The following is a 17,220-nucleotide window of genomic DNA, read 5'->3' as shown; positions in this document are numbered from 1 at the left end:
CACCATGAGGCCGGTTGTGCCGGGTACCGGCAGACATGAGAGTAATACTCCCCTTTTCAGTCAGCCGGGAGCTGAGGTGTCCCCCAGGCCCGGCGTTCCCGGTCCAGCCTAAAACAAAGCGGGCTGCGCCTCCCCTCTCTCTCGCCTGTGCAACCCTGCAGCCGTGTCCCGGGGGACGGCGTCCAAGTCCTTCTGGCATCCAGCAAACCAGTTCCCTTCAAAACTCTTTCAACTCAGCCTGAGCCCGGCTATACCTCTTTTATCCTTTCTTCCCTCTCTTTTATCCTTTCTCCCCCCTTAGCACAGTCTGCTACTTAAAAAAAAAAAAAAAAAAAGTACCCTTGAAGTCTGCTGTTTAAGGCTGCCAGCAAGGAGATAAAAAACTATTCATGAGTAATGGGGAGTGTGTAGGTGAGGAGACTGAATGCAAAGTTAAAATAATGTAGAAATAGATAAAGTACTGAAAGCATAAATGGAGGTAAACAGAAGAAAGAAATATGCTTTGCGTTGGGTGCTGGGAGAACTGTCTTGTGATTAGAGCTTAAAATGCTACCGTTTAGTTCAACTGTGTATGTTTTCACAGGTCACTACTGCTCTTTGAATTAAACTTCTCCAAGCAGAATGCCCTCGGGGGAGTTGCAGTTGCCTCGGCAACGTGGTGTAAACTCAACAGCCTCGTGTAGCAGGAGCTGCCTGGAGGATTTGCCTGCGGGAGAGCCTGCCTCAGTAATAAGTACTACGTGCTCCGCAGTCAGAAAAACATGCCGAAAATAAAATCAAAGTATATGTAATTACTATTTGAATTCCTTGCTGTCCAGCAAAGGAAGACAGCAGTGAGCTAAAAATGCTCTTTAACTTCTCTTTGGGTTGCTGTGCCTCTTTCACACTTCGCTACTGAAGCACCAGGTAAGATGTTGTTTATGCCTTTCTATAGAACCTTTTCAGTTATTATTTTGAAGGGGTTTTTGTGTATCCAAAAAAAAAAAAAAAAGTTTGGAGAAGTTCACCATCTAATATGACTCTTAACAGACCGTATAATGGGATAAACATTTTAATGGATTATCTGGTGTTTAGCATAAGAATGAGAAATCAAGAATGCTGACTTCTATAGCTACTTTTGCACAGTTCATTGGATGACCTTGGTCATCAGCTATAGGTCATTCAAAGGTAGCTATTGGTCATTCAATTTTCCTCTATCTGTTTCCTCTTCTGTAAACTAAGAATGACAGTACTGTCTGATGTCTGGCTGTTACATAGTTATAAATTAAAGCACATTCCTCAGTAAAAAGTGTTATATAAAATTGTTATAAAAATTAATTTCATGTACGATAAATGTATGAGTCTCTTGGGAAGGCTACTGCGTGCTTCCAAGTAATTATATTTTTTGCTGATAGAATCAGTAACAAAAACCTAATTCTTTTCCTGACTAGCAGTATTGAGTGGCAAAATGCTACTGAGTCCAACAAAAGCCACATAGGCACTTCATTTCCACTGACCTCTGTAGTGACTTTGAAATGGAACAATTCCTTAGGGACAGACAGCTACGTTGATTGTTACTTTCCATCTGTTGCATACATCTTACCATTGGTAGTACTTTGACATTAGGTGGTTTTTCCCCGTACATGAGTAGTACTACTGAGAGCCCTGAGCTCAGCTGCAAAGGAAAAAAATACGTATTTATGAATAAATTAAGAAAAAACATTGCCAGGGTTAAATTAAGAAAAAACTTTGCCAGAGTAGTACCCAAGATTGCTGTTAGGAATAACTTGTAATAAAATTTATAATGAATGTTGAAAATGTTATGTACTACTAGGTGTGGAAGATGTATAAACCAGAGTATTTTATTCAGTTGAGTGATATAAAGACAAGCAATGAAGTAAAAATACGCATGTGAGTAAAAGAGCAGAGAGAAAATAAAGTATTATAAAGAAATCAGCAACATAAGAGCCACTAGGTGCCCTATTTTTCATAGTTCTACCTATCTATGGATTTAATAAACATAAACATAATTTTCTAAAAAACAGACCTTTCTTTTAGCCTACCATACGAATTAAGTTCTAAACCAGCTTAATTTGGTAGTATGTATGTGGTGGTTATGCAGTATTTTTGTGTGAGGGGAGAATGTATCGCAGCAAATTAAAGGCAAGAGAATGGAAACATTTTTGTGAAAGATAATTGTTTTAAATGAACATAACATATATTTCTTACATGGTTAAATAGGAGAACCCACTGCCACATTATATCAATTATGTCAGTACAACAGAACATTTCACATAAGCCAGAAAGGAGTAAGATATTTATGCTGTCTAAAAAGTTAGAGCCTGTTCAATAATATTAACGGAAACATACATATGTAAAAGATATGAATTGTCATATTACATAATTCTTGATTAGCTAGTAGGAAAAAAATTTCTTATAGGCATATTATTACATAATTTTCCACTATGGACTTTATAATATTCCTCTCTAACATCCAGAGTTACCCAATGTAAGAATTTGACACTGCTATTCATGTATGTTTAAATGTATATTCATATTCATTCAGGTACATTCATACACATAAGATGTCTATCTTAGTTATTTTATGTACAATATCTTGTGTATTTCATGGTTTATTTTTTAGAACTATTAAGTTATTTATTAAATAATAAAGACACTGGGAAACATTTTAATACAGATATTAACCAATATTCATGATTGTATTTTCTTTTATTAATTTCAATTCACTGTCTTTAATTACGTTATGTGTTCTTGTCACTTGAGAAACAGAAGTTCCCTGTGTTTTTCAGAGTCCCAAATCCATCAGAACTATTAATTGAGATTAATTTTATTTTAAGAATTAGCTGCCTAGAATTTCAAATCTTCAAATCCTTTGACTTCACCCTCTCATGGTTTTTCTTTAAGAGTCTGCAATTTGTGATTGTTCTGTGTTGTTTATGCTACTATCATCTTGTGATATTGTTAATCTTTGAGTTTAATCTTAGAAAAGAGGGTTGATATTTTCATAATCGTGGAACAGCTCACAGTACACTTACCATATTCAGGAATAGTGTCAACTGTAAACAGGATCAATATTGCCCACACACAGCTATATTAACCAGAAGGCTGACAGCTAGCTCCTTTCCCACAGCTATTGCTGATTAGTTGTGGGGAAGGTTCATTACAATCTTCTAATTAAGGGTAAACCCTAATAAAAGCATCTTTGTCTGGAAAAACCAATGTTTGGGGACAGCTTGTTCCCACTGTGGGAATTTAGTAATGCCTTAGAGATGATACAGCATAAGGGGGTAAGAGTCATATGAAACAGCCTTAAAACTTAAAATCACAATGGTGGTATTTCCAATTAAAAGTCTGGGGAGGGGGTTAATCTATTTTGATCTTTTCAGGGTTTTTCAGCAACTATCAGCTTTTTTTTTTTTACCAGAAGATACCCTTTTCTTCAGAAAGAAACGCCATTTAGATCAGCTACAGTTAGGAATACAGATACAGCAGGGAGAAAGTTTTAAATGAACAGTATAATTAATTCAAAATACATGCTGTGTTTTATTTCTGAAAACAATCTCAAAAATAAATATGACCCACTGAATTAATATATTGGAAAACGTTACACATTTAGATAATTAGCATGTTTTCTTTCTATGTTAAAAAAAATTTATAGAGCTTAGATAGCTTTCTAAGATGATCCAAGCATCCATGCTAGGTGTGAGAAAAGAATCTACATGTTCTGCTTCACAAATATATGCTTTAAGATCTAAACTGTTGTGAAATCTCGGTCCCACTGAAGTCAGTAATAAGGCTAATGGATGTCTAAGTTTCCCTAAGCATTTTCTTTTCTGCAAGAACTGTAGTATTCCACTGCAACTAAACTACTTTCATACAACCTGCTTTGTAGACTATGACTTTGCTGTCAGTTTGGACAAGCACCTAGCTGTCTACTGTTACTTCTGCATACAATTGTTAACATAAGGTGTAGAAAATAAATGTACAAAGAGAGAAAATACTTGCTGTTTTAATTTCCTGAGATCACCTTTTTCAAATGTTTATTGTTTGACTTTGCTATTGTGGGCTTGTAGATCTCCTCAAAAATCCTATTAAGTTAAACTGAAAATACAAGGCACAAGTACTCACAATCAACATTATTGTTACTTCTGTTTCTGCCTGAATTTAGAAATACTGTAAAAGCGTAACTTTGAATATGCAAGCAATTATTTATGGATGAGTTAATCTCTATATGGAAGGGTTCAAGGTTGGAAAACTGATCGCTAAATATATCAAAGCATTATTTGGGAATCCTGATGCAATTCTCTTCTAAGCCTCTCACGTAGGTGTAGAGAGCTCATATATCCTCATAGAAGGCCAGCAGTTAATGGTGCCAGACTACAGATGGTACATGGATAGCTCTGTAACTCATTTCCTTGAGCTATTGTTACGTCTCTCAACAACCAGGAGTTAAAATATCAAATGCTTGTAATACTAATTTTACGTAAGCTTTAAGGTGTTTTGGTTTTATAAATGTAGTACAATTTGAATAATATATTTTTCTAAACATACAGAGGTACTAAGATGCTCACAGAAAGGTACACTCATAGTTAGGATACTGTTTCTGACAATGCAATAGTTTTAAGTGAGAAACAGAAGTTTACTACTAATAAGTTAGTAGGCTAGCTCTGTCTCTGCTGGTGACTCTTGGTTATATCAAATTCAGTCAGATGCCTGGCACAGGTAACAGAAATTCAATGGCAACAAAAGAGTCAGCAACATATTGGCCAGTTATTTTTTATAATGTGTACAATTTTTAAACACCTAAAAACTTTACCTTTGTAAATTTTCAGAGATAATACATTGCCATTCGTGTATTTATGAATTTATAATAGGTCTGGCATAAAGTTTGAAATTTATACCTTGTTGATGTCAATGTGATTTTTGTTAATGTTTTCAGTCAAATCAGCCTGGGGACACTGGCTTTGTAGAGGAAAATGCCCAGCTAAATTTTGAACATATGTTTAAAATTAGACTGTATTATGGGACAATTACTTCTCAAGATGCTTAAAAGTTATTAACAAAGTAAATTACATACTTCTCTGAAATTTGTAGAAAGATTCCAGTTGACTTCATGTTTCCTTGGAATAAGCTATCAAAGAGATTTTTTGAGGCTCCAGTGTGCAAGCTATTCTGTGCTCAGAAAGTTTTGTATGTCAAACCTTTTTTGCTGAGAGATAGTTTTGACCAAGTAGAGAAAGATACACACTTAATTCAGATTTGGTTTCTCAGTAATATGTTAAAAATTCAATTATCTCCCAAATGTGAAGTGTTGACTTTCTAGTCCAACAGTGAGGATGATATCAGCAAAATAATACTGACAGCTTTCATGTCTTATTCAAAATAGCATATGTTGAGTTTTTAGTAATAAAAACTGTGTCTGGACTGTTTGGTTCTGTGTATTCGCAGGACAGGGCATTGGATGTTAAATTATAACATTTTTAATAATTTCAAGTACTTTTAAAATGTTGCTTTTGTCTTATGGCTCTGAAGTAATGAAATATGAAGTACTACTTTGTACATGTGAATTGGAAATCAATTAACAAAACATTTTTTCACATTTCTGGACCTTAATACATCTAAGGACAGTATGTCTGACAACGAACAAAAGAAGAGGAGAAGCAAAGGAGGTAGTCTAACCAAAATTTATATATATAAAGTGTAACATGTGGGATCTGAAGAAGAAAAAGAACAATGTTAACTTGAAATCTGGCTACTTGGCAAAACCAAGCAACCACAAAAAAATCTGAGATCAAACTCAGAGTTATTTTCCACCTTTGAAAAGTCCTAAGATTTGTTTTGGTTTCAATAGCTTTCCTATTTTTAAATGCTCTACTTTGTAGAGGTTTCTGTCAATATTTTTCTTATATTTCTGTTCTATTGAAATAGGAGCTGTAACTGGAATTTTTTTAGATGTTCTTTGCTTTTATAGCACATTGAATTAATACACTTACCTAAATAACGAAAAATAATTTAGATTTATGCATTCACATTTCCAAAAATTATAACAGGAAGCTAGTATAGGTATCTTAGTCAAATGAAACATGCTCTTTTTTTCTGATAGTTACTTCCTGTATTTCTTTATAATAATATTTTAGTGTCCAAAAATAACTGCATTTGCATTGTATTGCTGGTCAGTGAATTACACTGCTTTTATGCAAATGCAAATGTATTGTTGCACATTGTGGAAGTGTTGTTGCTCTTCAGAATGCAGATAAGATAATGAAAGAAATGCATCAGTCATACAAAGCTCTAGGAAAAAGCAGGTAAGTAATATTAATATTTAATTTGCAGTTGGGTATGCAAAAATGGAGAAAAAGCAGGTAGTAGTCTATGAGTAAGAAAAGATTTCTTTAGTGCCAGACTTTATATACAGCTATATATGTTGTGTAGTGTTTCTGTGTTCCCAATGTCAATTATCAGCCATTGCTGGAGGCAGGATATCGCACTAGATGAACAAATTATTTGGCACAATATGAAAAAACATATGGTATATGGTTTTACAACAGCATTTGACCTACTAAAAACAGACAACTGTCTTGCATACAGCTTTAAGATTATCTTAGACTATGTTTTTGTACCTCTTTTCAGTCACAGTTTTTATCTTTTTCCATATTTGGATTTTTCATTCTGCAGAAATGAGGTGGCAGAAATCTGAGGCTTGTCCACACAGCCTCTATTCTTTCAGGCAGACCATAGCATATTTTATAAATAACAAAAGCACATCTGGTCTTCAGAATTCTTCTGACACTCTTTCCTGATGATTCATAAAAAATACATACTGGAAGCAATCAGTTTTTGTCAAGAAGGGGAAGGTGGGCAATATGTTTTTCCATTCCTATTGTTGCTTGGTTTACATTGTTTGTCATTCATTCTCACTTGTAGTCAATCTCTGGCATTGCAATCAGATGCTTCCAGGGAAAGCCACAACTTCGCAGGTGGGGGAAGAAAGAAAACATACTTTGGTATTCTTGGATCTTACAAACTTCTTGTTCACGTTATTCTCCAGTCATATGATTATTTGAACTGAGTAAGCTCCTTCCGCTTATTTTCACGCTGTATCTTGGTTTTTTGTTTTTGTCTTTTAGCCAAATAGCACCAACATCCAGACTGTGGCCAGATCAACAAGTGGCATGGTAAAAATCAGTTAGCATTACAGATGAAACATCACACTTCTTCATGTAAAGTAGTCTTCAGCCATGTGATCCTCTTCTTTAATTATATGTGTGTGTGTATTTGCAGGATAAAGGAGATAAAGAGAAGCAACGACAGACTTCACCATTCCTGTTACTCTGTATAATGAAACTGAGCCCACAAAATGTAAAGTGTAATTCTCCGTAGCTGGAGTGCGGCCATGATGGCATCTCTTTCACTTTTTTCCTCATACTGGCAATATTAACTAGCCACATTTTGCAGTTAGCAAACATCTGAAATTGAGGAGAAATATTTGCTTAAATTATTAGAGTCAAAGTATTTTTAAATTATCATATTTTATAGTTTTCTGTAGAAATTTGAATTGTAAAGCTCAGTATCACAATTAAATTTCAACTTACAACTTTCTTCTGCATAGCAGATTTATAGCACAGTCCTGCAACCACACATCAGACAGATTCTTTGTCCCCAGAACCCTACAGTTTGAAATTAATTGATAAATGAAAATGGTAGTCTGTTTAAGAATATAAATGTAACATTTCATTTGTTTTGATTTTTAAGGGTTAAATACAACAATGCTAAAAACATGGAACAAGAGATCTGAGGTAAGATGGTATTATAAAACTGAACACCGTTAAAAGTATTATATGCTTTCAAAACCTTAAAAATAGAAATACAGAAGAAGTGTAGGTAGTTTTCTCTGCTTAGTCTTCAGGTTTTTGGATGAACATGAAGTATTTTTACATACATTTTAAATATATATATATGTCAGCAAATCTTCAGATGTATATCAACAATTTGTCAGTAATGTTACATCAGGGATTTTGGGGGGTAAAGGGCTGGAAGTTCAAAAAGGTATAAAACCTTTTAAAATAGAAGTATGTAAGTTAATTTAAAGTATGTGCATCCTATATGTTAAACATATTAGATATCTAGTTTTGTCAAATTTAAAAAAACAAACTATTTTCTTGTATTGAGTGGTAATTTAAAATTGAAGCCGAATTGAAGAACTGTCTGGATGTTAGATGATGGCTGAAATTTGTTGTGTTAGCAGATAAAAAATAAGGTTTTAGTATTAAACATATCTGACACGAAATTTTGTGATAAGTGTAAATAGGATTCCTGACAAAACTTTTGTACCTACAAACAAACTAGTAATTTTACATGTATCAGTGCTTTATACCACATGAGCCTTAAAAGTTACAAAAGATCAAATATACTGTATTTAGAAAAAAGAGAATTTGGTCTTCATGGATATTAAGTAATAGCCCTTTGTACAAAGGACTTGACTCATTGAATCAGCTGTATACTTTAGTGAACCCACTACAGAATACAACAGTGTTCACAGGAAAAAAAGTAAAGAAAACTATAGGAGTAATAGCAGAGTTCTGACAGAAGATCATAAAAAGGGCTATGGAAAAAAACATTTCAAATGGAGGGAAATGTTTAAGAAAAATAATTTAGCTGACCGCAGTGTGATTTAATACAGCTTTATTTCATGTCTTAGGCTCTGATGATTTCTAGAGGCATATCATTTGGAATAAACTGAGCATTCATATTAATGCCATCCAGACTAGACAAAGCCTTCAGAACTGTAAATTTCAAACCAGAACGCATTGCTTTTCCTGGCACATTCAAACCTCAGTTTGCCCTTGGAATGCAAACAAAAATTTCCTGCAGATTGCAAACTGATGTTGAATATAGACATGCAAATGAGTACTTGGAGCATATGACTGTGTGATTATTTCTGTTGCATTCATTTGCATAAAAATATACAGTACATTCATGCTTATTTTTTCTCCATTTCCTATAAAATAAAGAACAGAAATATTATTTTCAGAAAATTATTCTCACTGTTCATCTGAATAGTCACAACAAAGTACTCAAATTCTCAGATCTGTACTCTTTCAAAGATAAACAGTACCTTTCAACTAATGGGATGGGAAGAGAGGGAAGAAGGGAGGAATAATAAAATACACCCCCCACACAACAGACTTCTGTGTTAGCTGCCATGTAAAAATGGCCTTTGGGTAGCTATCCATTTAACTTCCCTGAAAGTGAAGGGCAGACTGTGCTATCTTCCGCTGTACTTAAAACTCTGTGAGCTGAATCTGTGGCCTGTATAACACGGTTTATGGAATTTTATAAGACTGCACTAAAGATATGGAAAATCTATATGTTTAGATTTATAATAATGTCTTTTAAAACCTATAAATAATTTGTAAGAATAGTTTTCTCCATGGATAAAATAGCATTCTGTTATAATAGTCTATCTTTTGCTTTTTAAAAACTGCTTACATTAGATCTAATTCCATTGGGAATATAATTACTGGTGTGAGCACATTTTGGAGGGTTACATAAAAAGAGTTTAAATATCAGCATAAGAGTGGCACTCTCATTCAGTGAGAGCGCACAGCAAGAAAGAAACTTTGGCACATGAAGCCACTGATCAGCCTTCGAATTCCTGTAGCAAACATGCTATGTGGCACAAGACATAGTTAATAACCGACAGGATGATTTCTATGTGCGGACAAAGCTTATTGTTTTTAAATCATGGAGAATGACTTGTGCCTTATAGCAAAGGATCCCACTTTCTGTAATATGAAATACTTAGAAATCATAGAATCATAGAATTGTTTAGGTTGGAAAAGACCTTTAAGATCACAGAGTCCAACCGTCAACCCAACACCACCATGCCCACTAAACCATGTCCTGAAGTGCCATGTATACGCGTTTTTTGAACACCTCCAGGGATGGTGACACCACCACTTCCCTGGGCAGCCTGTTCCAATGCCTGACAAGCCTTTGAGTAAAGAAATTTTTTCTAATATCCAATCTAAATCTCCCCTGGCGCAACTTGAGACTATTTCCTCTCATCCTAAATAATTCTGGATGTGAGAAAATTAATGTACGGATGTAAGAAAATTCATGTATTTCCTCAGAGTTTTGATATTATACTTCATATTAGGTTAAATATGGGAATATATAAAAGAATAGTCCTGCTCTGAATTTTTTTTTTTTCTTAGTCTACTTGGTTCTTAGTGATTAGATTTTACCTGTATCTGTTGGGTAGCACATTATTAATGGTTTTTATGGAAATTACAGTTTTGTTTGCCACCAGTGACATTTCAGCCTGTAAGAACAATTCATCTTGCTCCTCTAGAGGATAATATTGTCAATGAAAGCACCAACATAAGAAATATTTTGAATATTATGAACTCTATTCCTCAGCCTATAAAACCAGTTACTAAGTTTTATCAGTATCAGTTAGACAATCTATTAAAAAAGCACACTGAAAAGTCATCGGACCTGATTGTGCCTACTATTTCTGGTAGGTTCACTCCAGTGAAAGACCTGTACTACTTCAGCATGAGTAACTATTGTAAGTATCCTAGCAATAAGAAAGAAGAAATTCAAAGCAATTTAAAATGCAGGAAAGCTGATGTAGCTACCAATACTGAAGTGAATGACCAGATGAAGTACCAGTTTTCAGTGGCTTGTAAGAATGTAGATCTTATAACCCAAGCCAGTTTCTATGATGATAGTCATCCCTACTTGAGCTCAAGTAATGCTCTGATAAACTGCGAAATATTTACAGCTCAGACAACACTTACAATGTCAAGCAACAGAGATGCCTTGAGAGCTGCCAATAAGGAAAGAAGAGCAGATAATTGCTGTAGAACTGGTCTAGAAGAAGGAAACGCTACAGAGATGATACTGGATTATAGACCACATGAAGATGCTGAGAGTGCAAACTTTGTACTTGACAATCATTATTTAGATTCTTCCTGTAAAAATGAAGTGATAGAGGCCTACCATGCCTTATAAGATAATTCTGTAGCTGCAGTAATTCCCAGAGTAGAAGTGCATGATCCTTCTGGAAAACAGACAGTAAATAATGTTTGTCTCTGAATTTGAAATGGAAAAAGAAGCAATGTCAGAAGCAACTTCAGAAGACCACAGTGAGCTTGTACCTGTTGTTCATGTTACATTCTCTGAACAAGAACCGGCTAGGGAACCACACATTGCTAAACAACCTGCCACAAAAAAAGAGTGTCATTTGTAGCCTGCCTCCTGATGTTAGTCAGAGCTTCAACATTCTTGCTCGTAAAGAAAATGACAAAAATAAAATAAAGATGGATAGAAATAAATATTCATGAAAATCTAAAATTAGTAGCAAGATAAAGAGCAAGATAAAGATATCTGAAGACTTAATTGTTTCTGATGAGATTTCCACAAAATGTAATGCCAAGAGTCAGATTTTTCTGTCTTTGGAACTGTCACATGTGGAATCGGAGACTTCCCTGAAGTATAAAAAAAAAAAAAACAACCTCCAGGAGACAAAGATCATTTTGCTCAGAGTGCTCAGAAACTTAAAAAGCAAAGTTTCTCTTGTAGTTGCAAAAATTCAGTTATCTTAAAGCTGTTACTCTACTTTCTCTACTACATGCACAGTCTGCTTCAGATTTTGTAGATCTGAAATACAGTGACATGTACAAGAAAATAAGTTCAAATGACAAAGGCCCAGGCATTTATGAAATGTTTGGAACTCCTGTCTATTCCCACATGTGCGAGCTTGATCAACATAAGAACAGATTTTGTAGAAATGTTTGTTCTGCTCCATCTGGGAGATGCACTGCTAGCACCTGCAGATCTACCTGCAGTATAGGGAGAGAGAGCAGCCGAGTAAGAAATACTCCAAAGAGAACGTATTGTAAGCCAAAGACAACCATACCTGGCACTAAACAAAAGCACAAAGGTTTAATTACAAAGGACAGAAGTACTGAGTTGAGTGACAGCAACACACAGCAAGATAATGTAATAACTTCTGATTCAGATTTTCAAATAAACACTTCAAGGAGCTTGACATTGTTTCCTGAAAACACAGATCATCAATCAGCTTACCTTTTTAAAAGAGCTTTCACAATCAACTAAGCAAAATAAAATTTTTTTCAAATTCAAATTTATCAACTATTAAAGAATTTTCTTTCTTTGAAGCAGTCTTTAGACAGTCAGGATATATCCAGCCATCAGAGAGCTGCTACCTGTAGCCAGAATCTTCTGCAGTTCAGTGATAAAGACTACAGAGAATGTGTTGCTTTAAGTAGCAGTCTACTAACAACAGACCAGAACATTCGTGTACCCCAGTGCAGGGTGGATATGGGTGGCTGCAAAGGCCTGGAGTCAGACCAGGCCTCCTTCAAGTCTATAAATAAATGTGAAGCATTGCCCTTTTCAGATAGACTGGAGCGTCAATTCCCTACAAAAAAATTAATTCACAGTTGGGCACCCACGCTTCAAAACAGTGGTTTGGTAAATGAATTGACTCAGCCTTTAGTGATTCAGACAAAAAAATGTTAAAAGCCCCGGTCTCCAGACAAGTCAGAACATTTTGTCCTGGGCAGATAATAAGGATGTGACTGATGAGTTGCTTTGTTGTCTGGCTGAAGAATTGCTAATGCTTGAAGAAAAAGACATCAACTCTTCAGGAACAAAAAATACAAGTTTTAAAATGCAAAATACACATACTAAAGAAGAAGAAAATATGATGAATGGAGATGGAGCAATAGTAAATAGTGCTCTAGAGAAGGTAAAAGTAATTTCTTGTAACTTGCTAGTTCCTTTGAGTCATGCTTCAACACAAGTTTGGATGAAAGATAGGAAATATGTGCTCATTAATGATCAAGTCTCTTTTCCTTGGGCCGGCTGCCCACTGATTCTTCCGGTGCTCAGTTGAGGATACCCATGTTAGAGGCTGCATGTCAGGACACAAGCCAGATGATAGTATGAAGGCATGACAAGAATAGCTCTCAAGGCTTATATGATGGGTGAAGATAAATTGAGATATTGTAGTGAATAAAAAGGAGAAGCTATTTTAACTGAATAGTATGTATAAAAAGGTGCTGGGGCAAGGCAAAAAGCTCTTGAGATCTTGACACCTAAGGAATATGAAAAGACACTACAAATGATTCTTTTATATCCAAAAGGGCAATTTCCTTGAATCTCTGAGTGCAACCAGATACTTTTCTAGGTATGCACTACAAGTACTGGCTTATCAGACAGATTTAAGTCTGTTTAATTAATGTTTAGTCAAAACTCCAACTCAGAAGGCTTAGATTCTGGTCCCCAAGTCAGTTAAGAACCTTTACTTACTAAGGTGCTTATCTACTAGTACCGCTTCTCCTTGGCCCTGTTAGCTTTTTGTCTATTTAAATTACAAATTTATAAGGAAATTTCTTTCACCACATGTTGATGCACTTCCTTATGCTTCTGCAGGCACAGGTGCCAATTATACCTCCATTCTCACTTTTCCTAGGGAGACCCATGGCTGGATGGAGTAATTATTACCATCTTTCTAAAGCAGTCTCTTCTTCCTGTGAAGTCATGTCCAAGTTGTTTTCATCAGACTTGGGTTGCATATGTTACCTAGAGTAAGGCGATAGTCCTATTCACCCCTCAGCTTAGCAAACTGTACCTACATGACAAAAAAAAAAGTAAAAAGCAGATGTCTATCCTGCTCTTTTAAGTGTTCCTTCTCTCTATCTTCCTGTCAATGGAAAAAGATGTCATGCTATAATCTTCTGGTTATGCACTGTTGTGATATATACTTGAAAATATTTACATTGTCTTACTTAGTATAGCAATTGTATCGATGAGCTGGCCAATAAGTACATACATATATATATATATATGAAAATCTACAGAGAAGAGTCACGCCAGGTAAAAAATACTCCTTATAAAAAATGTAAGGATAATATGAAGCCTTTCTTTTCCTCCGTGCTTTCTCCCCACACTGACCATCACCTTTTAAGCAGAGTTACAGTAGAGCCTTTTTGGCATCAAATGAAGTGAACTGCTAAACTTTGAGGAATCTACTGAATTACCAGGAAGCAGTTCAGCTAACAAAGATCCCATCATGTGGACAAGAGGTGAAGTCCTTGGAAAGGGAGCCTATGGCACAGAAAGTTAATATCTGTATAAGTTAAGGGATGTGCTGCTCTTCTTTGAGCTACATCTTAGCTTATAATTAGCTGTTGTCCTATTCAACAAATAACTTAAATATTTTGGATTATACAGTGAGACATGAAACATGACAAACACAAAGATACTGTTTAAAATAAGTAAATACTCAGTTTTATTTCATGTTTCACTTTAATAAATGCTAGTTTCATTGTAGGTATACTGTGGCCTGACAAGCCAGGGGCAATTAATAGCTGTAAAACAGGTTGTTTTGGCTATGTCAGATCAACTCACTACAGAAAAGGAGTATCAGAAGTTTCATGAGGAAGTTGATCTTTTGAAGACATTGAAGCACGTCAGTATTGTAACTTATTTAGGAACTTGTCTGGAAGACAACAGTTTAAGCATTTTCATGGAGTTTGTTCCTGGTGGCTCAATTTCTAGTATTATTAATTGGTTTGGTCCTTTGCCAGAAATTGTCCTTTGTAAATATACAAAACAAATTCTACAAAGGGTTGCATATTTACATGACAATTGTGTGGTACATAGGGATATCAAAGGCAATAATGTAATGCTCATGCCAAATGGTATAGTAAAGCTAACTGACCTTGGCTGTGCCAGGCGTTTAGCTTGGGTAAGCCTCCGTGGCACACAGAGCGAGATGCTGAATTCTGTGCATGCGACTCCATACTGGATGGCACCAGAAGTTATAAATGAATCTGGATATGGAAGAAAATCAGACACCTGGAGTGTTGACTGCACCCTGTTTGAGATGGCAACAGGAAAACTGCTGCTGGCTTCCATGGATAGGATAGCAGCCATGTTCTACATTGGGGCCCATGGAGGACGGATGCCTTCCCTACCTGATTGATTCTCCAGCACTGCAGTGGATTTTGTGCATGCACGCTTAACCAGGTATGTAGATTTTTAATTGAAAAATGAAAGGAAAATGCAGATAGTTTGTATCGTAGAGATTGTTGATGGGAGCTTAGGTTACCTCTTGTATGGGACATATGACTGTATTGTAAATGCATAGGTTTTTCAACATTTCAGGAAAGCCTTTAAACAATAGTATACATAAAAGAGCTTTTTTCTCTATAATGGTATAAAAACCCCCTCTCAAATTCTCTTTTTGTACGCTTATACTCTTCATTTACTTTCCCTGTAATTTTCATGCAGAAACACGGCACCATTGAGTTTTAGACAAAATGTTTGATAAATTTCTTTGATGTGCCTTGCTGTTCCAATATCACATTGGCTGAGTCTGGCCTATGTCAGGCAAGTTGCTTTGAGGACAATATTCTAAATGAAAGAGCTTTCACTTAATTCTTATCTTCTGCAGTAGAAAAATCTATTATCACTGCCAGTCCAGGAAATACATACTTATTTGAAACATAAAGTTCTCTCTATAAAAAAATCAAACCACTAGCATTCACCCATTATAAGAATTATTTTTGTGCTGTTTGTTTTGTTTTAAATATCAGCTTTGTCCCAGATGTTTAAATGACTATCAATTCAAGAGCTAAGTTCCTGACCTCTATGGGTAGTCTTTATAAAATTAATAGCAGCCTTTTACTTATCTCAAAAGACCAGATTTGAGTACTAGAGAGAGGCATGTTATTTAGTGGGTATGGCAGTCATCTTGGAGGCAGGAAACCTGATTTTCTAATCCCTGGATTAGAATTGTTATGGTATAGTTACGGTTCCTGTGGACTATATAACAACAACCAGAAAAATTGTGGACTTTATATAGCGATATCATATATACTTTGATTCAGAGAGAACAGTGTTTAAAAGGTAGAAGGAATTGTTAGGTAGAAGGAAACATACAGATATAAAGCATTTGCCTTTTCAAATAAAGTATTTAACTTTTCAAAAGCCGGGATGCACCTGTGGTTTCAATGTTTTAGTCTATGGTCTCACCATGTCCTAAATATAAATGCCTCCCTTATCCCATTTTCCCCATTAGTTTATTACTTAAGAAATCAGTGTCCTTTACTCCTTCCCCTGTTTTTTTCTCCAAATGGAGGGTTGAAAAAGCCCAAAGCCCTTGGCTCTAGCAAGCCAATATTGTAATTACAGTCCTGTAATTCCATATGGGCTCCTTAACGTGCATGACATTGATTGGAGATGACAGAACAGCCTGACTGACACAGGATCAAACAAATAATTATCACCCTCCTTAAATACATTTTTTGTGCACCTGAAACAGCCACATTAGCAGAATAATTCAAAGTTTTGCAAGGAATTTAGAGGAACAAAGAATGATTTCTGTAATAATAAAATATTTCAGTTTTATAATTCATAAATTCCATCAGTCTCTTCCCATAAATCCTGCCTTCCTTTCTACTAGCTTTATAAAAAAAACCTAAAAATGAGTAATGACTGGAGAAATGAGAAAAAAAAAGGCTAAGTTTGCATTTAGATTTTACAAACAATTATATCACAGGCATGCATATTCATTTTATGTACTGATTTTTCAAACCCTCAGTGCAGAGATCAACACCAATGCCCTTCTGTTCTGCAGTTGCTGCACCATCCCTTTGTGAAAGGAATAAAGTGAATTTTTCAAAACTTTTGCCAAATGAGTATACATTTTCCATATAAAAAAATTTCTATTTGTGAAAAAAGATCAGAAGGAACTGGAGTTAAAAGTGACAGCAGAATACTAGAGAGCAGTTGTGTACAAGGAGTCTATTATTAGATAGCAGTATGATTAAAGTAACATTTTTTGCAATGTCTGTGCTCATTGGAGTGAGCATTCCTTCACTGTGAACACAGGGCCATGTTTTTTTGTTGTATTTGGAGAGACTTTAAGACAAAAAAACCCACACACATCACCATCACCAGTATGTGACAGACAAGGTAAGTTGAAATGCCAATTTGTCTGTAAAAACCTATGGAACATATGCTCTTGGCAGAAAGCATTGCAGATGCTGAAAGCTCTGCAGGAAGCTCTACTCAAACTTGTAGATGAGTCATTAAGTGTGTCTGTGATGATCCCATAGGAACCCTAAATCATATAACTATACTAGCATAAAACACACGGAAGCTTTTATTTAGCTAGAT

At 35.3% G+C, this 17,220-nt stretch overlaps 1 protein-coding gene across 1 annotated transcript; it reads left to right on the top strand.

Annotated features, from left to right (window-relative positions):
- Positions 1 to 4: 4 nt before the first annotated feature.
- On the top strand, positions 5 to 16,714 carry MAP3K19 (mitogen-activated protein kinase kinase kinase 19). Its single transcript, XM_052792377.1, is given in 23 exon segments — positions 5 to 23; positions 735 to 783; positions 867 to 906; positions 1,850 to 1,874; positions 1,877 to 1,940; positions 5,599 to 5,670; positions 6,222 to 6,305; positions 7,128 to 7,175; positions 7,177 to 7,220; positions 7,753 to 7,796; positions 10,297 to 11,096; positions 11,098 to 11,236; positions 11,238 to 11,525; positions 11,528 to 11,612; positions 11,615 to 12,084; positions 12,086 to 12,133; positions 12,135 to 12,176; positions 12,178 to 12,540; positions 12,542 to 12,781; positions 14,004 to 14,037; positions 14,040 to 14,156; positions 14,358 to 15,066; positions 16,648 to 16,714. Coding segments are annotated over 23 exon segments (3,891 nt in total).
- The last annotated feature ends 506 nt before the right edge of the window (positions 16,715 to 17,220 follow it).

Source organism: Harpia harpyja, chromosome 7, assembly GCF_026419915.1.
Source record: "Harpia harpyja isolate bHarHar1 chromosome 7, bHarHar1 primary haplotype, whole genome shotgun sequence".
Lineage (NCBI taxonomy): Eukaryota > Metazoa > Chordata > Aves > Accipitriformes > Accipitridae > Harpia > Harpia harpyja.
This window is presented reverse-complemented; position numbering and strand designations above follow the sequence as displayed.